The sequence below is a fragment of the Castor canadensis genome, chromosome 14 (assembly GCF_047511655.1).
Source record: "Castor canadensis chromosome 14, mCasCan1.hap1v2, whole genome shotgun sequence".
Classification (NCBI taxonomy): Eukaryota; Metazoa; Chordata; class Mammalia; order Rodentia; family Castoridae; genus Castor; species Castor canadensis.
Genome location: NC_133399.1, coordinates 113,388,328 through 113,414,729, shown reverse-complemented (window position 1 = coordinate 113,414,729; position 26,402 = coordinate 113,388,328). Strand labels below are relative to the sequence as shown.

Genomic DNA, 26,402 nt, shown 5'->3' with positions numbered 1-26,402 from the left:
ACATGGTCTGTACAGGTGCTGTTTCCCTCTCTATATTTTTGTGACATCTAATAGGCCACAGGATTGTGTTACCTCACTTCTGCCACCACAAACAAACCCCAATTTTGCACTGAGCTAGTGAATTACTTCCTGCACTCAAAAGACTGAGGGAAAAGTCTTCATGAACACATGTCTGGAGATGCAGGCGCAGCTCAAGCGATACTGCACCTGTCTAGCAAACTTGAAGCCCTGAGTTCAAACCTCAGTACCACCAAAAATAAATAAATAAAGATGCACATCTCTTTGGAATTACACTTTTAAGAAACACTGTAAAAATAGGGGATTGTTCTCCAGTCCTCTGTTTCTATATCTAAAATGTGAGTTTCATTTCAAATTTAGTAGAAATAGGTGAAATGATTCATGTGACCTATCCATATGCACAATTTGACATTCATGGTTCATCAGGTCACAGAGTGAATACAAACCACAAAGAACCAATTAGACTTATTTATGCTTTTCCACTGAATTGACTGTGATTTATCTGAACTGAATAATCACTCTGTCAAAACATGAGAAAATCCTATTATTATGTTCCCTAATTGTATCCTGGTCCATTTTCTGGGCCGTGATGATGCATCTATACAAAGAAAAATAATATCGTCTGCTCCTTGTCAAACTGACAGTCCAACTACGTGCCCTGCTGTACTGAAATGCTCGCTACAATTTTCTAAAAATCTTAAGACTAGATAATAGTCTTACTATTATAATAAACTGAACTTTATTATTATTAGAAAAAAAAAAAAACAAGCCTGTGGCTGGAGGCAAGGCTCAAGTGGTAGAGCATGTGCCCAGCAATTGCAAGGCCCTGAGTTCAAACCCCAGTACTTCAAACAATAATGATAAACCATAGACCCACCCGTAGCGTTTCCCATCGGGAGTCTCTGTGAGTCATTACTGTCATGTACATCTAGTAAAGCAATCACTGACAGTGATTAAAACACTACTGGGCGTCTTATTTTTCCTATATTACTTTGTGAATCAATACAGTCACTGGGAAAGAAAGGATGGGTTTTGTGAGCTCCCCACATGAAGGACTGGTTAAAAACTCACATTCATAGTGTTCTTCCTTTTTAAAAAATTGCAGTGTCAACTGCAGTACGGTGGTACGTTAAGACCACCTGATCTGTAAGAATGTGCAAGTAACCCCCTGCGTTTTCTTCTGTTTGGTTTGGGAAGATGCAATTTAACTCGAGAACATGTCCAAGTCATGGTGTCTGATGGGTGACCTGTAGGTCGCTGCTGTACAGAGACTGGAGAAACTCACCATCAAATATTTCCAGTGTGTCGAATTGCTTCTCACTTTGGAATGTGTCCACAAAGATAGTAATGTTAAAGTGTGGCTCCACTTTAACACTCCAGGAGCAGGTCTGGGAGTTAAAGTAGTTGCCTGGGTACCCTGGACTGAGGATGACTCCAGAAGATGCGGTCCGGACTTCATTTGCGGGGCACTGGGCTGAAGAGAGAGGCACAAGTAAAGGTTTGCTTCAACAAAACTGAGTCCAGCTTCCACAGGAGGCTTTCTACCCATGGTGTGCACAGCCGTTGGAAAGAAAAGGCTGTCTCCCTGAGCTCTAAATTTAGTACAGGATCAAACAGTGGAAGAACAACACTAACAGTGGGCAATGGGTGTCGTCCATTTTGCGGGGGTGTGCACCAAGCCCGCACACACCACCCCCACCCTAAACCTTTTCCCAACAAGACCAAAATAAGACCTCCCTGCTCCAATATTTTATGACAAAAAGGTGGTGATTCTTTGACAAAATAAAAACCTTATTTATTCTGGCTTTGATGTATATGCATGGCTATGGGATGGAATGAATCAGACAGATGTGGCCTGGCACCCACTTTGGACCGCACAGTTTCCTACGGCGTGCAGCAGGACTCATGACTCCTAAGGGAGGAATTTCTGAGTGGATTGCTAAGGTATTGTGGATATGGTGACACACTCTTCTCCTGCTTTGTTTTTTCCTTATTCAGTGACTTCCAGGTTAATTAAAATAAAGATAATTTGCACGAGTATGAGTGTGCAAAAGGGAGTCACCAGTAAGAGCTCCCTAAATAGTCATTCCCCTCAATGTTAACCCAAGCTACATTCCAGAAATACTTGGATCATGGATCTATTAAGAGAAAACTGTTTGTGTTATTGGTAATGACATATAACCAGACAAAGATAAGCCAAAACTATTTATTGTGTTTAAAAAGCTCAGTAAATAACTTTTTTTCCTCAATGAAAATGAACTTTTGTCAAAAGAAAAATATCTTATTATTGAGTTATTTTCTTTTAATGAGATAACTTTCATATTATTTACACATGCACTACAAAATAATGACACTTCTCAAACAGATGAAAAGGTCTTTTTCAAGTAACTATGAAAAAGGGGTTTTTCATATTTTTTCCATTTATTTTGGTAATGTACTTGAAATGTACCTTAAAATCTAGAAAATGTTTAGACAAAAAAACACCAGTGATGAAACTTATCACAGATCCCTTTAACTAAACATGCATTTTAGGTCAGTCTCCTAAAATATTTACAACACTAACTAGTGTTAAGGCAACTGAGAATAATTCTAACCAGAACTCACAGATTAAAAGCCTCAGTTAAAAATATGACTCTCTTTAGTGATGCTTGTGAGAGTCTAGGTGCTAGTCCAGGCAGGCACCTTCGAGGTCAACTCCTGCATTAACACGACTGCAGAACTGTTCTTTCTTTTTTATTTCAACTAAAACTCTTGGAGGAAACTTGCAGAGACAGCCAAAGTCACCTAGGCAGTCACTCTGACTTGTTCTTTCAAGCAACTAGATTCGACATGGCTCCTTATAATATTGAACTGAGCATTCCCAGAAGTGTTGGAGTCAGCCATTCCAGTCCTTTGAACATGTGCTACATGACCTTGACCTGAGCACACCCAGAAATGTGTCCCCCACATTTCCTTCTTGACTGTGACCTTACACTGGGCATGCTCAGGCTAAAGTGCTTCATTCCACGTATGTGTAAGTTCCCAGAACAAAACACCCATGCTTCGGTCCTGGAGACAGCACTGCTTGAAATAACCCAGTGCTTCCTTACCTGCTACGGGTAACAAATTGTTCTCCACCTTTTGTCTCCTAGGTGTGCTTTTTGGCTTAGCACTCACCAAGACCAGAGCCCATTCATTTGGTTTCAAAACTACTCTGCAAACTATATTATGCCCACTCCAAAGTGGATAGTTTGATATTTTCAAAAGAACACAGGCACATAAGTCAGAGTTGGTATCTGTGCACGCCTGAGAGGGTTCTGGAAGTCCTACAGCTCTGTATCCACATTGCAGTGAGAGACAAAAGTCTTCCTGGCTCTGCTGTAAGCAGAGGGCCATAACAGCCACCCCTCAGGGTCACAAGGAGGCCCAGCAGCTGCAAATGTCCTTCTTAAACAGATGACATACTTGAGCATAGGTGTTTTAGAGACAGTCACGTGTAAAGCCTTTTCCCCACACAAAGGTGCAGGGAGGCGCATTTGGTTCTGTGGATTACACTGCACTGCCTGTCTCTCTGCCCTGTCTGCCAGTGTACTTTACGACTGAAGCTGGAGTTAATAAATGACTCTGGCTTCAGACCACATGGAAATAGAAAACTGTCCACTGAGGTGCTGCAAGCCACCTGCGAATCCCAGCAGGGGACAGGACTGCTATTCCGGGTGAGAAGTGGCTGGTGGCATGACCTTTTTACTCCTGCGTTTCTTCAAATGCTATTTTTGTTTTTCAGAGGAGATGAAATGAAAATACAAGTGACACCATGGGTGTCATGTCTCCTGCCACATTTAACACCACTGTTGAGGCGACTTTCTGCTTTACAACCACATTTGAGCGTTTCCCCATGAGCTGGTGTTCCTGTCTCCCTCTGCCTGGCCTCCTGCTGGTTGGCAGGAAACTGCTCCTTCATGCTCGCTGCTCTGACCGCTTGCCAAGAGCAACCCGACCAGAGTGGGAACTCCACATGTCCCCTCTCCTCTGCAGAGTCACACGTTTCTCCAGCAGCAAGCACGTGTTAAAAACCCACTGCCCTCCAAGGTGCACAGAGTGCCTGTCCAGGACCCCATCAGACACCCCAGAAAGATGCTTGCCTCTAGGACACGCACCTGTGCCCGAGCCCTCAGCCCTCGTTGAAGAAAAATCAAATGCAAGGCTTATGATAGACATGAAACTCACTGTTTAATGCGTCTTGCAGGCCTTGGCCAAAGTAACATGGGATTAAGATAAGTACTATAGGATCAGGAACATGTGAGGATTTCCAGTAATTAGGATTTATTCTTAAAAGAACCAGTAGGTCTGAGGGAATTGTGAAAACAGACTTTTCTGTAGACAGGCGGTCAGCACTGACACCTGGAGCCCTGCAGTGTGGGCAGCCACACACCACACTGGTGCGATGCCTCACTGTGTTTAAGGATGGACATCAGACCTCACTTCAGTAAACGGCTTCATCTGGAGAGGCAAGCTCCTTGTTTTTAAGAGTGGTGTAGGAATGGGGTAAGACTACTTTTGTTAAAAGTCCTCCATCCTGGGAAACTTAAATAGGGATCAAAATGTACTTTACAAATGGGAACGTCTGCCTGTTCATTTTTATTCAAAATGCAAATATTATTGATCCTCCCATCTTGACACACACACAAAATAAATCCAGAAGTAGATCATGGGTGCTAGGGTGATATGATATGGACAGATTCTTTTCTAGGAAAATGACTCTGGTCTCCTGACTTCACCCAGGGTGACCCCTGACTTCGAAGAGGAGAGAGGAGGAGGCTTGGGTTCACTGACTTACACCTCATTGTCCCGGGAACACTGAGCAAGTGCAGACCCAGGGGCAGCCCCTCCAGAGTGGGGTCCCCATACCCACCGGCTCATGCCGTGCAAATTTTAAGTTATATTTTTTAAGGACTTAGCTAAATTACTGTGATATTCACTTGTCATTAGTTCCAAACTGCATGCTAACTTTTTTCAGATGTTGGAAACTTCTCTTGCAGCGAGTAGGCTGCTGTCGTGTGTGATTACACACAGTATTCTGAGGCGTCCAGAGAAAATCCATCCACAGGAAGGCGCACTCACAAAATCACTGTGAAATCCAAACTTTACCAATGCAAAGAAGAGTGCCTTTTATAGGGTAGACAATTGGCATTATAAAACACTCAAAATGATAATTCAGTTATTAATCACTGAGTCCTTACAACAACTTCAGTGATAGGCAGATAATATGTTCTCCTTATGCCTGAGGGACAGGGGACTTAGTGACTGTCCACAGTCACTGTAGGCCCAGGCTCTGGGTTTCCACCTTCTACATCTTGGGTGCATTCAGCTGCTTCTGTCTCCCTAGTAAGTGATAATGTTTGGGTTCCTAGAAAGGGACAGTCCCATTGCTCAAGGCACTGCATCTGCATCGTGATTTTTTAAATTTAATTTGAAATTTTTTGATAGTGAGTTGATGATATCTCTGACTAACTCAGGCTGTTTGAACTGATCTGCTGCTGTCTGGTGTTTTCCTTCCAGTTGTTGCTGGAAGTGCGGCCTATTGAATGATGTTTTTAAAATGATCTAATTGGACTGTAGCCCATCGAATCAATTGAGTCATTCTAAAACCTTGTTCTATTATTGTAGATTATCTAAGATCTTTGATATAGTTGATTTATTTTCAAGATAGTTTTTACATCTCATGATATAAAAATCACGAGATCAGTGCATTTTGGTTTTTTATAGGTTGTACATCATAAAATTTAGACAGCAGCTAATTATGCCCATTCAGAAGTAGTGACAGGGAATTCTCATGACAAACAAACTTTGCCTTAAAAGTACCCAAAATATGAGACAGAGTAGTGGACGGATGGGAAGAATTCAGAGATAGACAGGTAGCGAAGGGAGAGCAGTGAGCATTCATGGTGGAGCTCATGGTGGTACCAGGTTTGGCTTTCTTACTCATCCTAGGCTGCATGCATGGCTTAAGCGGTAGTGCCCCTTCCTCGAGAGTATGAAGTACTGAGTTCACACCCCATTACTGTCAAATAAGTAAATAATTGTAATAATTTCAGCTTTGCAATATGTTTGAACACTTTCATTAAAAATCATCAGATACTTCTGTTTTCATTGCACAGATGGATTTCATGGCACAGATGGGTTAAATTCAAACCACCCAGACAAAGATTTTCAGAGTAATGGGGACAGTGGCGTCCAGCGCACATACCTTCACAGGCTGGGGGAGAGCCTTCGAACTGCAGCTGGGAGCTGAGTTTGCAGGTCAGCGTGTCACTCCCTGACATGGTATACCCAGGGTGGCACTGGTACTTCACAAAGTCTCCTGAAAGAGTTAACCCAATATCTTGGGAAAGTATTTCTTGGACATTCAGCATGTGTGATTACAGTCAACATCTGTGACCAGGATGCATTATACCAATGTGCAGACTATCTCAGAACCCACGTCTCCATTCAGTGTTATGCTGCTTTAAAAAGTATCACTTTTAATTCTCAATTTACAAACATGTCATCTTAAGCTTAACCAATGTTCATAAGGAAATGCTGTGACAATTTCCTTCCCTGACAAATGTTTGTTCTGTGTCCCCAAAGACTATAAAAATAAATAAGTGAAGTGCAATGAATACCTAGGCCTTAAGCAAGACTGAGTGGTATGACAGAATGGCTGTAGAATGACCAGACGGGCTTTCTCGTGACCCTGACCCAATGAGTAGTGTTCCAATTAACTGGGCCATTATGAGCAGAATAGAAATTGGGTCACAGTTTGACCAGAAGTCTGAAACACGGTGTGACAACAGAATGAAGTGTGCTCAACCGGGACTGAGAAATCCTGGGTCGCAATTATTTTGCTGCAGACACATGCAAGGGCTTCTTTGTTAATATGACCAGATGGTTATCTAGTAAACTGGGCCACGGATATAGGAAGATAAAGCAGAATTTCTAAAGATGATCACTAACTACATGTTACCAATTACTTTTTACTGTCAATGAAGGTCGATGTTAGTCATCATGGTTAGAGCTACAAATTATTAAGCTCCTTCTCAAGTGTGTTAAAATTGATCCCTTATTAAACCATGTATCTGCTGAAGCCTGCCTGTGAAAAACTTTGTTCAAAACAAAAGGACAAGTAATGTCATAGAGGGAAAAAAAATGCTCAAAATGACAAGAGCAAAATTAAAGTGGCAGAACAAATAAAAATTACAGAAATGAACACAGAAAACCATCTTCTTTTTGACCTGTGATCTCTGCACAGGCCCCAGCAATGTTTTGGGATAGTTATTTGCAGACAAGTTTCCCATTCGCCAGTCTGAGTCCCACTGCCATAACAGGTGGGTATAAAAGGACAAAATCCCATGCCATGTCACAGAGGAAGTCTTACCTATTTCAAAGTCCTCGTCCTCAGCAAGCAGGTCGGCCTGGGGGACTGTGGGAGGAGGTGGGCACCTCTTCAGCTGAAATGCTAACCATTCATGAAAAACAAAATCATAATTGCAGACACTATGAACCAAAACATCTGTGGTAAAAATCATTGCTTTGTGACATTCTCAAGCTCCAAAGCCCACATAATCACCCAATGTGAAGTCATAGCTAAAGCCCAAAGACAGCGGGCAATTGAAAGAATGATGACATTTAAATCAACTCACTTTACGCATTTGTAAATGTACAAGAGAAATGGTCCAAACATAGCCTGACTCCAACTCCAATTTTAGATTGGTACAGTCCCATCTGTTTTCTGTCCTGAGGAGTCACCTGGGTACCCCAGGTGGGAGAAAGGGACTGTGCACTTTTGCCAGACCATTCAGAGCTCACTCTCAATATCAGTGAGTTTGCATTTGTCCCACTGGTTGTTCTGTGACACTATTCCAAAAGATACAGGGACACATAAACCCGAGAATTCCCAATATAGGTTCATGGTCTCCACACCAGTTTCATTATATTTATCTTGGAATGAGTTCCTGCTTGCTATAAAACATGACCTGATGACATGTGGGATAATAATAGGGATTTCACTAAACCCAAAGGGATCCAGGACAGGACAACCCTAAGAGGCCCTCAGATGGCCGTCAAGAGACTGGCGTTGGAAACAGATGTGGGTCCGCAACTGCAGGAAACAGCTGCTGGAGTTCTCTGCCAGGAGTATAGGATGGAAATAAACTGACCATGAAAATTGAGGACAAAGAAGCCTCCATTGGAAAAGTCGCTGTGGAACTTGATCAGGACCTGGTTGGTAGAACTGTAAGCCGTTTCCAGTGCCGTGTTTCCACTGAAGACCCCGAGCTGAGGTGAATTCTGGTCAGGACCATCCCTAGGAAATACAGACAGTGCAGTTGGCCAAGAAGTTCTGTGTCACAGCCGAAATCCACAAGGCCTTCTCCTGAGAGCTGACCTTCTCCTGGCCTGACCTGGACCTCCAGGCTCTAGGTGCTCAGAGGCAGGCAGCCGCCCCTGCTTTCTCTAGGGACTGCCAAGCTGTTCAGCCACCTTTCAAATTCCCACGTTTTAAAGTCCAAATGAAATGATGTCTATTTCACTACTGTGTGATTATGCCAACTTTTAAAAATGAATTCAAACTGCTCCTAAAAAGCAGGAAAGTACCACCTTCCCTGGATGCTAAGTTTGAAATTACAAAGTTGAAGGCACTGGGCTCTCTACTTCTTTCCCTGGCATCAACCTTCATCCACTGCTGAGACCATGACCCTGTTTTCTCCATGCATGGCCTCCTCCCTGTGAGCTTTGGCTGTGTTCTGCTTTGGGAATGACTGACGCTGATTCTCCTCATTCTCAAGCCCGCTGGGTCCAGTCTTCATCACCTCCTTCCAGCCTCTTAGGCTTCCTGCACCCTCTGCCACTGTATATCCCAAACTGAGCCACTCGTTCTGCAAACAGAGCCTGGCCTCACATCTGTCCTCACTGTCCTTAGAACAGGTCCTCCGTCCTTTTTTCTGGCAGTCTTTTGGTTTGAACTCAGGGCTTCACACTTGCTAGGCAGGTGCTCTGCCACTTGAGCCACTCCTCCAGCCCTTTTATGCTCTGGTTATTTTGGAGGCAGGGTCCTGCTTTTTGCCCAGGCAGACCTGGGCCTCGATCCTCCTACTTTATGCTTCCCACTGTCACTGGGATGACAGGCGTGCACCTCCATGTGCAGCTTTTTTCTTTATTGGATGGGTTGTCACAAACATTTTCTGCGTGGCTGGCCTGGAAACTGCAATCTTCCCAATCTCAGCAGTCCCCAACCCCAAGTATCTTGGGATGACAAATGCATACCACTGCTCCCAGCTATTGGTTGAGATGGGGTCTTACATGCTCACTGCCCAGGCTGACCTTAATCAAGATCCTCCTGATCTCAGCCTTCTATTTTGGAGCTAGGATTACAGGGATGAGCCACCGGTGCCTGGGCAAAGTCCCAAATTCTTGGCATACTTTATAAGGCCCTGTGTTATCTGTCCCTACCAGCACAGGCCAGTTCTTGCTCTCTTTGGACAATGAGGAGAGTTCATTCAGTCTCTCTCTCCCTAACACACACACACACACACACACACACACACACACACACACACACACACACCACAGACACACGTACCACAGACAAAGCAGGTACACCCTCACATGCATGCATACTTGCTAGCTACAGTCTCTTCTTTGGGGTTCACGCTGGCTCATGCCCCAGAGCAGTTTGTATCTCTCCATTGCAGACCACAGGAAAAGACCCATGTCCCATTTCCCTTACAAAGTCCTACCTCGAAAACCCAAAGCAGAGCTCGCCATTCCCACAGATCAAGTGGTGAGAGGGCCAGAGAGAGCTGCATCCTTTTCCCCACCCTACTTCTGCTGCCCAGCTCACGGAAAGCCAGCTCTGCAGCACTGGCGGGTAGAGGACAGTCCCAGGGTGACTGTTCCTCTATGTTTTTAGAGGTATCCTATTATGGCAAAGAACTTCTCAAGAAAGAAAAAAAAAAATCACTTAAAATGTGAAATAATCTTGGAATATTCTCGTACATCAAAATTATGTCAATAAATGGTCTGGCACATTGGCTCACACCTATAATCCTAGCTACTTGGGAGGCAGACATCAGGAGGATTGCATTGCAAAGCCAACCTGGGCAAACACTCAAGACTCTATCTAAAAATAACTTAAAGATAAAAAAAATAGTTGGAGATATAGCTCAAGCAGTGGAGTGCCTGCCTAGCAAGAACAAAGCCCTGAGTTCAAACCCAGTACACATATATATGTACACAAGTATCCATATCCATCCACCCATCCATACACAGACGTGTCATATAGGTCTACCATGTAGCAAAACCCAAATGTGTTCCTTAAAATATGCTCTTTATATCGCTGAGGTTTGTTCCTACTGTCTGTTCCATGATCCACGCAACTAGCTCATGGAACAGATGCAATCTGACGTGCGAGAGGCCTGCACGTGCTCAGTGGGAGCAGCTCAACTCGCACAGCCTGTGTCCCCTTGGGCAGTTCTCATACCAGACGGCAATGTAATCGTTCACAGCTTCCGTCTGCAGCAGAGAGAAGTTGATATACACTCCGTGCCCCAGAGGAACCGTGATGAGCCAAACGCAGTCCTTCAGAATCGGGTACTCGTCTGGGAACCCAGGGGAGTAGATGGTGCCATTCTGGGATGTCACATTGTACCCACAAGGAGCTGAAACGTAAGGGATTCAAAATAAGCATAAGTGGTTCGTTTTAAAAGTACGTAAATATTTCAGTTTCCAAAGTTTCTTAGCCAACATTTTTTCCTTATAAGAAATAATTGTGAGATTTTTCTCAGTGACTACTTTGCCAAAGTTCTTCCTCTAAAACCTGGACCCTTCAGGAGAATTAGACTTCCAAGTTATCTCAGGCTTACTTACTGTTCTCAGTTTCCAGAGTCCCTTCAGGAAAGGGGTCATTCCCATGTGATTAAAAATCTTCCCTCACTTACAACCTGCTACTGAGCTGATAATCCATCAGGCCGTCTGATGCAATGCAGTGGGTTTTGGGGAAATTATACAGAAATTTATAACTGAATATTTTTGTCCTAAGTCTCTTTTCTAAAGCCTATTGAAACTGTCTACAAGGGTGACACTTAAGCTTATTTGCCTGGAAACAAACACATTATCAATTCTTTGCAAATCTATACCTGAAGAAGCCAGATAAACTTCTGTAAGTGGTATTTGAATAGAAGCACTTCCATATCTGTGCATACTCAATTATTTGAGAATCACGATACCTGGGCTATTTTTATTGTACTTGGAAAATTGACATTTATTGTTCCCATAGTAATTATTTTACTTGTAGGAAAGTGATATGACCACATATTAGTAGAAAGATCTGAATTCAAATGAGGATAGTTTGTCAAAGTCACAGAGAAGAAGACTTGGCGATCACACCCAGAGCCATCAGACGTGGTGTGTGCGTCACCAGCAGCGATCTTCCCGTCAGATATGTGCCATAAAAGCCTTAGAATTTAGGTGTGGTGAAGAGGTCAAAATACATAAAAAAGTAAACACAAAGAAAACGCTAATCATGATCAAACTGATGGCTGCTGACGTGCCATGAGGCGGAAGACGGCTCATGGCTGCTAATCACAGGACTCCATGCTGATTCCGGGGGAGGCCGAGAGGGCTCCAGGGTCCCACAGCCTGAATCGGCCCAAGATTTGGATCGACCCATGAGAAGAAGGTCTGCGGAGAACGTCGGAGAGGTTTGACAGTGGATTTAAGTGGGTTTTTGAGTCACACAATCCTGTTTTGCAACCTAGCAAAGCAAAGGTCACCTGCAGCCTCATGTCTGTGACCTCACGAAGGTCAGGGTGGAACAGAATGAGCCTCAGGGCCTCAGGCTGGAAGTGTCCTAATAGATTCTCTTTGTCCCCAAAGACTCCATGCACCCAAGTGCTTGTCCTGCGCCTCTCTGCTGCCCCACCGCTGGGTGGACGTGTCATTTTCTTCCAAACCCAGCTCAGATGCCACCACCGCCTTATTGTCTCTCTGTGGCTTAGTCACCCTTACGGTGCAGCTGCACTTGGCCACCAACTGTCCTTCCTCATCAGACAGCAACCGCCACCCGAGGGTGGAGAGCTGTCCTTACCCCACAGTCTCCATCACAGCAACCGTGGACAAAAGCAACCTGGTGACTGAAGAACGAGAGAGCGAGCAGCAAGTGCTCTAATACTAAACATGGAGCAACGGCCCCATGTTGACCCGCAACTTGGCGTTATTCACGCAGTGCGGACTCATGCCTAAGATGTCCTTTGCACATTTTTACTTTTCCAGGTGAATCTTGTCATTATGTGACCACAATAAATACGGTAGCACCTTTCCCACTAGGAAAATAGACCAGAGCAAATAAAAAAGCATGGTTTCCTCTTCTACACAAACACAAGGAACGAGGTGGTGATTTCCACGGCAGGACATGTCCCCAACATCTGAGATCGCTGCGAGAGCTCTGTGGCCTTGACCACGGCGCGCTTTCACTCTCCATTTGTGTATGATATGCAAGCAGCACATCCTTCTGCATTTACTCAGTCAGCAAGCATTTAATAGGAGTCCTTCACATCCCGAGGACCCTGCTTAGGGCTGAACTAACGACCTGATCCCAGAGACCGAAGTTGTCTTTGTGCGGCTTCCTGGATGGTGACAGGACACAAACGAAGTCTAAGTGTAAAATTAAACTGGAGCACATGCTGTGATCATCCTGGTCAGCCCAGATGGAGATCTACCTAAGTACCACCTCCCATGGAGCTGGGATCACAGGCACACAGTACCACACCCCACTTATCCGCCGAGATGAGGCCTCCCTAACTTGTTCCTGGGCTGGCCTCGAACAGCTGTCTTCCTGTCTGCTTTCCCAGTAGCTGGGATTACAAACACCTACCACTGCACCTGACCTCAGACTTGTATCACGTAGTCGCTTTTCTTCTGAACTAGTAAGAAAGATTCATTTCCATATTTTTCAATCAGTTTTGCAAACCTTATTTAAAAAAAATACTTTAAAAAGTGTGAACCCAACAACGCATTGCTTAGCTGATTAATTTTCTCATGTCAGTTATGTCACGAAATTGCATTTCACTTAAAAAATCTGTTAACCTCGAAGAAGCTAACACACTGATTGCAACTCATTCGTTTCCTAATAAGTGGGTTTGTCTGCATAGCTCCCATGCCACTCACAGTCATGCATGTTGAAGTTAAGTCTGTCATGACAAGTGTAATAGTGATTATTATTTATTTTAAAAATACTTTAAGATAATATCTACGTAAAGCCAGGTATGATGGTTCACACCTCTAATCCCAGTTCTCAGGAGGCAGAAAAAGAAGGATCAAGAGTTCAAGGTCAGCCCGGGCTGTGGAGCAAGACCCTGTCTCAAAAAAACAATGGATGGAAATATGGCCCAGTTGTAGAGAGCCTGCCTTGCCTGTGCAAGGCCTGGGTTCAATCCTACCACATACAACAAAAGGAATATCTAGAGAAATATTTCAGTCATAGAGAATTAATAGGTCAATAAAATATTTTAAACTTTTGCACTATATTGTAAGTATAGCTGTACATGTAATTATCAGATTACACAGCCAATTGATAAACCATAGGCTTTTAAAGAATATTTTGGTAATTGTAACCCATTTTAACTGAGATTTCTGTATTGCTATGTTACTAGCAAAAAATTATGTTTTGAACTTCCCATTCCTCTGAGACATATTTTTCATTTATTTCTTTTGTTATATGCTTTAGATCACAGGTTTTGTTCAGATAAGCTTGGAATACACTCATTGTACATAGCAGATTCTTATGTAACTTAACGTAGAAATATTTTTAGCAGTATATTAACACAAACTGACATGCTACTGGTGAAGGTTGGTACTTTAAGTACAGAATTCTTTTTTTTTTTTTTTTTGCAGTACTGAGGCTTAAACTCAGGGCCTATACCTTGAGCCACTCCCCCAGTCCTTTCATTTGTCGTGATGGGTTTTTTTGAGATAGGGTCTCACAAACTATTTGCCTGGGCTGGCTTCAAACCACGATCTTCCTGATCTCTGCCTCCTGAGTAGCTAGGATTACAGGCATGAGGCACTGGCACCCAGCTAAGATACAGAATTCCTGAATATTAATTATCTGAACTGGACAGTTTTTAATACAGACACCCAAAAGTTGCTCCAAATATCTGGGTTTTCTTCTGAAGCTTTTTAGAGCCACAAAAGACAGCTCTCAGTCCACATGCCCTGCCCTGCCACAGGAGTCTGGCTGAAGTGATCACCGGACAACCCCTTCATTAACTGTGGTGTGACGAGAGACAGCTCAGGAGAGGGCTCTGTGGTGGACTGCCACAAACGGTGCTGTGGCCTTCATGGAAAGCTGGACTGTGACCAACCCAAAACAGTGGACATCATCCTTAAGAAGCAAGGACTTTTTTTCCATTTTTTGGACTGTATCTTTCACAGGAAAAGTAAGTTTTGTGTTAATGCCTAATTTTAAAAGACTGAAGATATTAGCCGTACATCAAATGTGCCTCAGGAAATCCTTTACGCTGTCCAATGTCCAATTGCTTTCAACATTTATATGCTATAACTTTACATGAATCTGACATTTTGGTTTTTTGTTACATTAATGGTAGGAAAAAAAAAGCCTATAATGCTAAATACTTCTTTTTAGCAATGGATTTGGCCAAAGAAAGGTCTGCCCTTGTCCTTGCCTCTGGAATTTTGAATCGCCTGCAGGGCATCTCTATAGGGTGACCTGGTCCCACCTGGGAATCTAGGGTGGGCTCTGGCTAGGCCAGAGAAAATACCCAAGGATTTAAGCCAGGGCCAGTATCAGCTGACCCTGTGGACAGTTAGTCAGTCAGTCACATCTGGGTAATGGAACCCCAACAGAAACTCCTCATACTGAGGCTCAGGTGGCCTTCCCAGTAGGGGAACCAAGTGTCCTCCTACCTTGGGCATTTCAGGATATCTTCCCCATTATCAACTGTGATGACAGGTGAAACAGATTTTCCTAAGTGAGAGCCTCAAGGAAGGGTCAAGCCCAGGCTGACTTTGGAGCTCAAGGGCGTTAGCTTAATGATTTGTCAAACTGTGGGTGGTGTCGCCCACTGTCGCTCACCATGGCGGGATTAGAACCCATGATTAGAATCATCTCCGAATGATTCCAAGGAAACACAGTTGGATGCTGGCGACATAATTCTCAGCCAGAACAGTTATTTGAATATTAGGAAATTGACCTTAAAAGTAATTGAACTGAACATTAAATTCTCCTTTTTTATATCAAACCAAGGACTGCCTTTTACCTATGAAATCAAGGGACTTGGGCTAAAATTGCAAAGAAAAGGTTTCAGTCTTGAGAGTTTCAAAATGCTGGTGTTTGAACTCAGGTCCTGCAAAGCACACGCTCCACACCAAGCTACTCCCAGTCCTAAATAGGAGCTTTTAAGTGGAGGGTAGTATCAAGGATTTCTTAAATATTTTAATGGGAAAATAATCCAGACACATTACTGATAGACTTAATATTATAAAATTAATTTTAAATGCTATTTTATATGTAATTAAGTAAATAGTAGACCAAGATAAGGAATTTTGAAAATACAACTAAAGGGTTATATTTTTCATAGTTGTTCTTGAAATGATATAGAATGGAAACTTTTTTTTTTTAACTTCTTCAGTAGAAATTCTAACCCAGCTAGATGTCTTTCTGTTTTGCCATGGGATATAAACACTTAACATTTCAAAGGTTCACAGAGTTGGCAATTTCATCATTTTTTCCACTCAAAAGTACTGTATTTCAAGTGCCAGCACACCGACTGCACAGTAATATTTCTGTTTCATATGCATTCCTCATAAATGTGTTTATCTTAATTTGGTTTGCACAAATTTCTAAGTCATCATACAACCTAGGAGGCCACACAGAGGCTTGACAGTGGCGATTCCAGCTGAGAGAAGCCAGGTCTGTGGGTGGTTCTGCCTCCCCTGCATCCCGGTACCCTTGAAATACAAAACTTTAGCCTGCCTAAGACTTCCCGCTCTCTGCCCTGCTCCCCCTGCCTCTTCTGCCCGGAGTCCTCTCTCTCGGAGCAGCACTGTGTGCCCTTCCAGGCCCCCTACTAAGAGAAACTCAGTTTTCTGAAACACAAATGGAGTAAGTGCTTGGTGTAAAAGTTCAACAAACAAACAAAAGCCCCCAGGGCAAAATCAATAAACGCTGATCTCAGGCTTTGATGCAGTCACTGCAAAGCTAGGTGCTGCGTGTCACACCCATCTTCTGTACCTGCAAGCTGTCATCGCGGTCACTGCATGCCCCTGCATCCCCTTTGATCACAATTACTTGTGTTCATTGTCTTGTGATCCTTACACTTTCCTCGAGAGAAAGGGCTGCTATCGCTAACTTTCTGTTACGTGATATGCTCCTGACACTAAGTGGAGTGTCACGTAGCACCAGAGGTTCCCATGTGCGTTATGGGATACGCTCATGCCACTTCACCCACCGTGACATGGAAGACAACCAGCCTACCGTCACACTGTGGGAAAGGGAAGTTCCAGTTTCTGTCGGTGCCATGCTTGCACGTGAGCACAGGGTGGCCAAGCAAGATGTACCCCGGGTAGCACTCGAAGGAGATGGACTGCCCCACGCTGTAGTCCGAGTTGATCACGTACCCGTTCTGGAACGGGGGCGGGTCTGGGCAGTTCTGTAACTCATAGGCTGAAACGACAAGCAGACAGCGTCAGGTCCTTCAGGAGACGTCAGGGGACAGGGCAGGCAAGGGGGTGATGGCAGACAGCTCAGCTTCTGAAGACAAGCTTTAGCAATGTCTTTTCCAAGTAGTTGGGTTCCATACTGAACAAGTGAAATAATTACTACTAATAGAGAAATAACCACATGCATTTAATAAGCATTTAATGTGTACTTCATAAGAAATGCAGCAAGCTGGGTGCCGGTGGCTCACACCTGTAGGGAGAAATATAAGGTGGACATTTCAATTATATTTGTAGACAGGTGCCCTTCTTCACCAATGGAGCTGAGTGTGGAAAAACAAATGTGGGAAAATTCCATGGCTTATGACATACGCCAGTATTTTCTAGAACTCTAGTCTTCTGTTTTTATATTAAAAACTCCCTGAAATAAAGAGGGGTGGAAGGTCATGAGTAAAGCAGCCCAAGTGTCAACAGAGCAGGGCGGGAAGAAGTGGAGGGCATGTGGAGAGCACAAAGTGAGGCCACCGCGAGGAGCCAGTTAGGACTGGGGCGCAGATACCAGAGCTGACTTAAGAAATAGGCAGGATGCCAAGCAGAAGTAAGCCGTGTTTCATGTTAAAGGGTCTGGATGATCCTATAAGGACAAGGTGGGGACCCCATGGCGAGGGGCCAGTCGGGCAGACCCTAGGGACCAGTGAACTTGTTAAGTGAAGTCTGTTGTGGTTAGCATTTGCATCAGGAAGCTTTGTGAATTCCTGCTTAACACACCAGTGACGTGGTCCTACCTCCTCTGTTCCACAGCTGTGTGCAGTCACGGTGGGTCATAGGATAGCCTCGTTTGTGGCATTCTGATTGACCATTACCCTTTACGAGAGCACTTTGAACAGTGCCACAGGAAAACTGCTTTAATAACTTCACCTAGCAATCTACAAAGAGAGTAATTTCAAATAGATTATTTAAATGTTTAAATATGTATTTGCAGCATTAGTTACACCAAAGTAATCCAAATGTCTAAGCGAATAAATTCTGTCATATATTCTTATAGACTGAAATGTTATATCTTCCAGTAGACGGACGGTCAGTCAGACAGATACACAGACACACGCACACACACTGCGGTTCAGCATGAGGTTTTCAGCTTCACAATTGTGTAAAAGCAATGGCACCCTTTGCATTTTTAATCTGGGTCTTCTTCTAGACTAGGATTCTTTGTCAGGATGCTGGCCAGTGGCAGTGATCTCGGTCCCCAGCCGGCTCTGCGGTCACAACAGGGAGCAACTGAAACTACTGTGTGCTATCTCACTAAACTGTGAACCTCCACAGATTAGGGACACCAAATAGATTTTTGAGGTGACATTTTCACATTATGATAGCCTTTATGGGATGTGAACCCATTACAAGCTAAGGAGCGCCTGCATACATACACACATGTATGAATGTGGGCTTATTTATTTATACCTCCAATGTCAAGAAGACACTGTGCAGCTACAGGACGAATGTTGTGGTTACACCTGACTGTAGCTGACAGGCTAAAAGACCTGAAATTCACCATTCTGCCTCCCTTGGTTTCAATAATTACTTTATATGCAACTTTGCAATTTCTGTGAGAGAGTCATAAGCAGCTAGGAGGGACTGAGAGCAAGGAACATGAAACAGAAGACATCAGAGCCAAGCATATCTCAAGAGAACCATGACCTCGCCACCTGCAAGGAAGAAGGGAGTTAGACAGGTTGGTCTTCAGGGTGGAGAAGGGAACAGGTCAGCTAGAGGAAGGCAACTGCCAGGCTCCCACAGCCAGAACTGCACCCTGAGGCCTGCAACCAGTTGGGCCTTGGGCGAGTTGAGTTCTCTAAGTGACCCAGGTGATAACTCTGTATCTACTTCCTCAAGACGAAGTCTATAAACCGGACTGGAGTGAAAATCAGGTAAGCTCGTGTATACGACGCCATAGTACGCTAGAAGTGAGCAATCTTGTGCTATTCGTAGCACCCCTGGATTTTGTACAGCACTTCATGTGTGATACATCGATGACATAAACACTGAAACTGAGTGTTCTCACTAACACAGTGCTTTCTTTTATAGCTAGCCTTTAGCATTCTATAGGGAAATACAAGTTATTCACAGAAAATCAAAGAAGATTGGCCCACTATAGGGTGAATGTTCTCACCCCATAAAGGTATGCAACCATGACTTGCCATTTTATATAATATTAATTAAAATTGAGTTACAAAAGAGTGTTTTCGTGTGCTTTTTGTAAGGGTAGATAATGGCCCTACTGAGACAGCGAGAAAGAGACACTCTTGAAAGTATTTGTCCCACATCAGTAAGCATTGTGAGCACACTTGCTACTAATGAAATTCGAAGTACACAGGATCATTTGGAAAACAGAAAGTGTCTTTAACTCACAATTTCGTGAAATGGGGTTGCAGTCTGGCATAGAGATCACAGCTGAAAGGTCTAGAAAAATGATTTTCCGTGTTTTTTCCATCTTAAAAGTAGAATATTTGGTGGTTGAAATCTACGGAATATCAAACTTCAACACACAAGTTCTATAGCTACCAGAAGGTAAGAGAATTCACCTCCACAAGAAACAAGAATGTCTTCACATACCAAACCATAGATGCTAGAGGGCCTGCGCCCACTCCCGAATTGATTGCTTAGGTTAGGATTGTAGCACTGTATGTGCAACACAGAGGGTCAGACAACTGCTGATATGGATGGAAATCACGCAGGAACTCCATTTGTACAACTAACATATGCTAATCAGATATATAAAGAAAACTATGCTAATAAATGTAGGCACAAGAATATTAGCACAGAACCCAAGTCAAACCACTTTGTCTCTAACACACACACGTGCACACACACACATATACACATGCACACACACACATATACACATGCACACCCCTTATCTCCATTCTTTACCATGTTACCCCTGGGCCATCCTAGCAAGTCATCCTTCAGGGTCACTTCTGCCCTCTCAGAGGCCTTCCCATGCTGTCGACCATTAAAACAGCCCTTTCCTGACAGCCAGGGGCGAGTGTCCCAGGGACATCTGTGGTGTGTGGCTCCCTGCAGGCTGCTGCTTGAATCTGAACTGGCTCTGCAGAGCCATGCTCACACAAGCACTGGAGAATCTGTGCCATGTCTCAATGTAAACAAGGCTCATTCTGCATTATAATCAGCTCTCACAGAGAAATGAGTTCTCCAATGCACCAAATATGATTGGTAATAGAAACTTTAAGGAAAGAGGAAATAAAAAGCTGTTTGCCAGTTTCTGGGGAAGGAGAATCAAATAAAACTATATTCATCATAATCTAATCTTCATTGTGAAATTAATTTGTCATTTAGCAGAGCCTGGGATGTATTGTAAAAGGGTCAATTATTACAATATAAAATAAACAAGGTTGTGGTGAATAGCTATTCCTGGTGAACTCCCACCTAGCAGCATTTACCACAAACACACATTCCGACACTAGTGTACATGTACTTAATGTGACTGTGCAGTTTGCTGGGTAATGCAGAACTACAATCAGGTTCTCCTAAGGTGGATGAACCGGAACTGAAGGCACCGGCCCACTTCCACTCATGCAGTCATCCTCGGAGACAGGGCTGGAAATGGGAAATTAAAGTTGCCTTTCAGCGTGTTGTCAAGTTTCCGTGCACACCAGCTGTTGGTTCTCCTAATAATTGCATCTGAGCTGCTTACAATGACCCACAGAATTTCTCCAAGCGCACATATGTCAGACACCAGTTTCCCAAAGTGTCCATTGCCCATGGCTAGGATGGTTGTAACCAAAGACCTCATCCTGATTCTCAGTTTTGTTTTGAGAAATATTCCTGTGTGTATGTTTCCATCCGTTATATGAATTCCTGGTTCCAATTCCTACTGAGGAAGTCAAATCGAATCACAGCTAAGGTGTCAGCCCATTCCTGACTTTTGGTGCTGCCAAGGCCTTCTTGGTGACATCTCTCAAATCACTGCTGAAGGTTAGGACCACAGTTCCATCACCTGCTTCGAATAACTAAGGAATAAGTTAACAGCCTTTGTGTTGTGAAAATAAAGTGAGGTTGACCAAAAGGGACCTTCCATGCTTTTGTTTCAGAGAAATCAAAAAAGAAAAGAGGGAGAAGCTGGTTGAAATAATCACTTCTACTTTTGCAAATGCATAAAAGGCAAAACAAATGCAGGGGTCTTCAGGGAAGGAAGTGACCAAAGACCAAGGTCTGACCCTCACCCCCTCACTAAGAACTCAGCTGTCACCCACGGGAACACTACTTGGTTGGTACTTCTTCCATTTTGAGAAAAGACGCTTGGCAGGGGTGGAGTTTAATACTATTTGTTGACCACAGTTGGAAGCATTTTAGGTGAAATCACTTCTTTGTGTTGAGAGCTTGACCAACTCATCCATTTGGGGGAAAGAAGTCTGGGTAAGCTCTTGCCAGTGTTCCCCCAGTTAACTCGAAGCTGCTCAGAATACCATATTGAAAAAACAAGTAAGAATGGTACAGTTTCAGAAACACATCGATTTCAGGTACAAATTACAATTCTGAGTCTAAGGAACAACTAGAGTCATGTGAAATATGTAGGATGAAGTTTTCACTTGCAGTTGAATAACTGTTGCCCACAAACTACAGTATGCGTCCTCATGAGCTTCACATAGAAGTCACACTTCTGTGACTCCATGATTTAACATAGCCTATTATCTTTAAAATGTCTATTGAGCATAAAAATAGCGAAAGAAAGGAGAAAAACAGCGAGTCTTTGAAAAAGGAAGACTAAAATTATCTTTATAGCTTAAAGTTAAAGTTATCTTGATTTTAAATCATCTTTGAGATTTTTAGCACTGAACCACTCTCATTCCCAAGGGAGCACATGCTTTATAATTTATAATGCAAGACAGAAAGAGAGAGAGAAGCTGGAAGACAGACACTGACTCCACATCTCCGAGAGCCAAATTGCAAACATCAAGTGAAAAGAAACTTACTAAAATTCTTAATATGCCAAAACCTCTTACACATTACCAAAATCCAAATACCAATAAGCCTATACCAATACTGCAAAAAATAAGACAATACCCTTAAGTCTACCTTCTGCTGCAGAACCTTTCCTGTGAGTCTGGGAGAATGTATTACTGACAGTCATCAATCTGGGGAAGTGTTCACAGCAACAATTTAAATCTTAAAGGCCAATGCGGCAGTCAAGGTACCCACGCAGTCATCCTTTTAATGCCTGTTTTATTTTCAGATTAATATCCATCTAGTTGATAAACACCTACAATGCTGTCATTCATTTTCTTCTTGATTTAGAAATGGGGTACACGAACCTATTTTACTTAACAAAGTTCTTTATAAGTCATTTAACTTCAAGACAGTTAAATCTCCTACAACGTTTTGACCTTTATATGGTCATAAATAAATGACAAAGTTTAAGAATAAGGAGTACAACATAGACATCGCGAGCGACAAGAATTATCTGTGAATGACAAGGAGTGTCTGCATGATTTATGCCTCTTCTCATGAGTTATTAATTATAAACTTGGCTTGTAAACCAGGGAGTATTTATTTGGCTTACAAATCAGAACAAGTGTCACTTTGCCAATTTCTAAATTTTATAAAATGACAAAATACTGGTAAAATATCTACATATCTTCACTGTTAGATATGATAGCCTACAGGAAATTATGGTACCTCAAGTTCATGTTCTTTCTTTTTTATTTAATTGATTTTCATATCTGTCAACTATAGCCAATAAATTACAATAAAATATGCTGATTACCTTTTTTTTTTTAATTGAGACAGAGTCTCACTATTGTACCCCAGGCCAGCCTCAAACTCACAAACCTTCTCAGCTACCCGAATGCTGGGATCACAGGCAGGCACCATAAGGCCTGGCAGATTTTCTCAAAATATGGAGTCAGGTGTCAAGTAAATAAAACACTGTTCAATAAATCAGATGTTGGTCCTAGATGGGGACTCGTGGATCCAAATGCCCAGATGCCAAGTAGGTGATAACACAAGCAATGGTCAGGGAGCCCCAGTCTTCACCTGCCCACTGAGGGGTCCCTGCCACCTGAGAACACAGGCCAAACACTTTCAGATTCTGAGAGTGCAAGAGAAAGTGGATCTGCGGGTGTCTGACACATTCCATGATGCCTAATTCCACACACTGGCAACTTGGAAAACAGCACTCCACAGCAGGCAACGTATAACCTCTTGTCTAGATCGTGCCTACAGAGATGTTGTGAGGCTTGTGTATGTGTGAACATCACTTTGCTTAGATTAAAATGATTAGTCGCTCTGGGAAAATACAAAGAGAAAGTGAGCCACCAAAAACTAGGAGTTTAGAAATTACGGACAACAATTCAAGTAAGAACCCAGTTTGCAAACGAAAATGGGAAGTAGTACTGTTGGCCATAATGGCATTGATAGGTTTCAGTTCTTACTGTACCCTTAAGCTTCTGTTTTCCAGGGTCACGGTTCTGCCTCCCAGGGTCACAGTCCAGCCTCAAGTCTAGCTTGAACCCTCCTTCTGCCCTAACCTCCGATCAGCATGAACCATAAGATCCCAACCAATCAGATCATTCTGAGTCCCACTGAGGGGTATTTAAGCCTCTGCCCCTCTCTCTCTCTCTCTCCCTCCCTCTCCCTCTCCCTCTCTCTCCTCTCCTCTTCTTCTCTCTCTCTCTCTCTCTCTCTCTCTCTCTCTCTCTCTCTCTCTCGGCTCTCTTGGCTCTCTCCCTCTCCTGCCCGGCAATAAAGAATCTCTTGGCCAGACACTCCTCTCCATGGGGTCACTTTTGGGGCCTATATTTCCTTACATTTGGTGCCATGACTCGGGGCGGGTTTCCCCACTAATCATTGTGGGACCCCGATTCCAACTCACCCCACGACCACCCTGAGGACGTGATTGGCCAGGACTCATTCTCCCAATCGCCCTGCTTGCATTCAACACCGGACATTCTTTGGTGAGTCCACATACCCTTATTGGGCTCCCTTTGCGGTCTCTCCCTTCGGTGTCTCTGGGGTTTAAACACCCCCTCCTTTTTGGATATCTCTGGGACTCAGACGGTAGAGGGGGGTTCCCTTCCCTCTGTTCAGCTTGGGTCTATTTTTGTCATTGGTTTTGGAGACCAACCATCTGCAAAGCCTGGCGCCGGATGACCCACAGCCTCTGGGCCCCGGGGGCCCTACAAGCCACTTGAACGCAGTGACAACTGTTTCTCATGCGTCTTGTACCATTCTCAGGATATTCGAGCCACGTGGGGATACCCTGTGACTCCATATATTCTTCCAACCGGCTCCCACTATGGGGGCCACCTCCTCTTTGCCATCTGACTCCCCACTAAAATGCCTCCTCAATAATTTAGACACCTTGGGTCTGACCCCAGAGATAAAACTGAAAAAATTGATCCACTTTTGCACTCAAATCTGGCCCACTTAGCCTTTAGACAACCAAAGTCACCGGCCCCTTTTCGGGTCTTTAAATCCAAACCTTTTACGGGACATATAACTACTGTGAGCGATCGGGACAATGGAGAGAGATTCCATTATGTCCAAGCCTTTTCATACCTCTGTCTAAATCCAGCCCTCTGCACCACTTGCAAGCCAAAACATGTACTTCAAACCCTCCCTCTGTACTTTCTGTTCCCCTGCACACATTCTATCAGCTATAAACCAGTTTCTAAATCAGCCAATTCCTCTCCAAACCTCCTCCTTCCCCATGTAAAGACTTCTTGCACTGCTTACCATACCTATCTCCTCCTATCTTCCTGAAAAACTTTCCCTGTCATGGAGTTAAGCAAGCCACTCCTTGCCAATTCTGACCTCAAGGCGGTTCCAGCTCTGAGAGAGCTCATGCTTTATTTGGTGACTGGAGAGTGGAGGTTTTATTTCCGAAAGCCTGTCAGTACCAATCAATGGGAGCAACCTGGAGGCACAGGTGACGGCTAATCCCTTAAGCGTGTGTCCTGCCTCCAGGCTCTGCCTTCCCCTCCCTTACCTAAGATGTCAGCACACCTTTTCTGCCTCCTCCATGGTCTCACCGCGTGTCCTTTGTCTCTGTCTGCCTTCCCCTCCCTGGGTTTACTGGGACCCTGCCTCCCATGAAGAACCTGTAGCATGGTGCCTTATGACTTAAGTTATTCCAACTAGTTTGCCAGGCCTCTCAGTCTAAAGTAACTTTAAGTCAGCTGCTTTACAAAAAGCGCTTGCAAAAACCTGCAGCTGCCACGCTTACGCTCTAACTCCGCCCCCACAAGGGGAGGAGGGAAAGCAAACAGGCGCATCTGTGCACAGGATGCCGGCTTCTGGACACAGCAAAAACGCCTGCCATAGCTAAGAAAATCCATAGAGAGGACCCAGCAAATCCCAGGCCGCCAGCCACATGTGGTGATGGCTGACCTGCCACTTCCCCTAGAACACAGGCAGGGGGGAGGGGCGACAGGCCGCAGGACCAGGCCTAGGCAGTCAGGGTCATTTGTCCCAGGTGTGTGTGGAGGGAGTGGCACCTTGCACAAGTTCTGCTCCTAGCCCCACCTCACACCTCAGGGCATCAGACCCTTATAAGCTCAAGGTTATAGTTCCAGAAATAACTAAATAGACATTACTGTGGTCTCTAAAGTTCTCATTTAGAATTTTCTATACCTTTGGCCTCAGCATAAATTTTTCCCTCCAAATATTAATACTAGTTGTCCTGTATGGCCACTGTTATTGGCCTGAAATGCCCTCTGAATGCCCCTCTCCAACTTTACACATGATTTATTTCTTTGTTAAAAAGATAGCCTTTATTAAAGAGGCTGCCTGCTGTTAGCTAAAAGACAGGATCTTAACTTTTTGTTCTTTCTAGATGGGACCTGCACCTTCCAGTCTTCTGGCTGGTAGATGTTGGAAGCTTTGTACTGAGGTCGGCCTCCATATGCCTTGGGTGACCAAGAGAAGTGGCCTTCACAGGGCTCCTTAAATTACAATAGACCTTTTCTATAAAAGTAAAAAAAAAAGTAAACTGAGGTCCCCTATACAAATTTCTCTCATTAGAAAAGCAATGGGTTCTGGCCCAGGCCACTCAGGTTGGAAATGATTATAAGGCTCAAGCAGTAGAGTGTCGCTTTACAAGCATAAAGTCCTGAGTTCAAGCCCAGTACAGCCAAAGTAAGAAATAATAATAATAATATTTGGGGCTGAGGAAGTAGCTCAATGGGAGAATGTCTGCCCAGCATGTGCAAAGCCCTGGGTTCAATTCCCCAGCATTACTAAAATAAATAAATAAATAAATAATGGTAAAGAAGATGTGGCATTAATGTCACTTCAGCCATCTCATAGTGGAAAAACGTAGTTTAACCTAGACCAGATCCCTCATTCTTCTAGTGAGGAAACTGAGGCCCAGAACAGTTCAGAGACTTGCTCTCCAGAGTGTCAGGTGTCAATGTAAAATAACAACTTTACTTTACAGCAACAACCTATCAGAAAGCATACCACAGTGGACTCAGAGTCACAGGTGAGAGGGGTTCTCCTCAAAGATAAATTTCTAACAGTCAGTCCCAGATATTCATAAAAAACTCAGACTGGCTGAAGGGAGAAGTCATTGAACCAAGTAATACAGCTAGCCATGTCTGTATTTATGGCTACGTCTGTATGTCCAGGACCTTACTAACAGGAGAGAAAAAGATAAGAGACACCATGGCCTCATTGCT

The 26,402-nt window shown here is 43.7% G+C and overlaps 1 protein-coding gene across 2 annotated transcripts in view; it reads right to left on the bottom strand.

Annotated features, from left to right (window-relative positions):
- Csmd1 (CUB and Sushi multiple domains 1) overlaps window positions 1–26,402 on the bottom strand; it is a 1,661,894-nt gene that overhangs the window by 122,229 nt on the left and 1,513,263 nt on the right. For both annotated transcript variants that reach the window (XM_074055299.1, XM_074055300.1), the window contains exons 42-47: window positions 16,526–16,714; window positions 10,514–10,691; window positions 8,193–8,338; window positions 7,412–7,492; window positions 6,245–6,358; window positions 1,304–1,492 (exon numbers count right to left, since the gene is read on the bottom strand). In XM_074055299.1, the coding sequence (XP_073911400.1) occupies window positions 1,304–1,492; window positions 6,245–6,358; window positions 7,412–7,492; window positions 8,193–8,338; window positions 10,514–10,691; window positions 16,526–16,714 (897 nt within the window). The remainder of the gene's footprint in view (window positions 1–1,303; window positions 1,493–6,244; window positions 6,359–7,411; window positions 7,493–8,192; window positions 8,339–10,513; window positions 10,692–16,525; window positions 16,715–26,402) is intronic.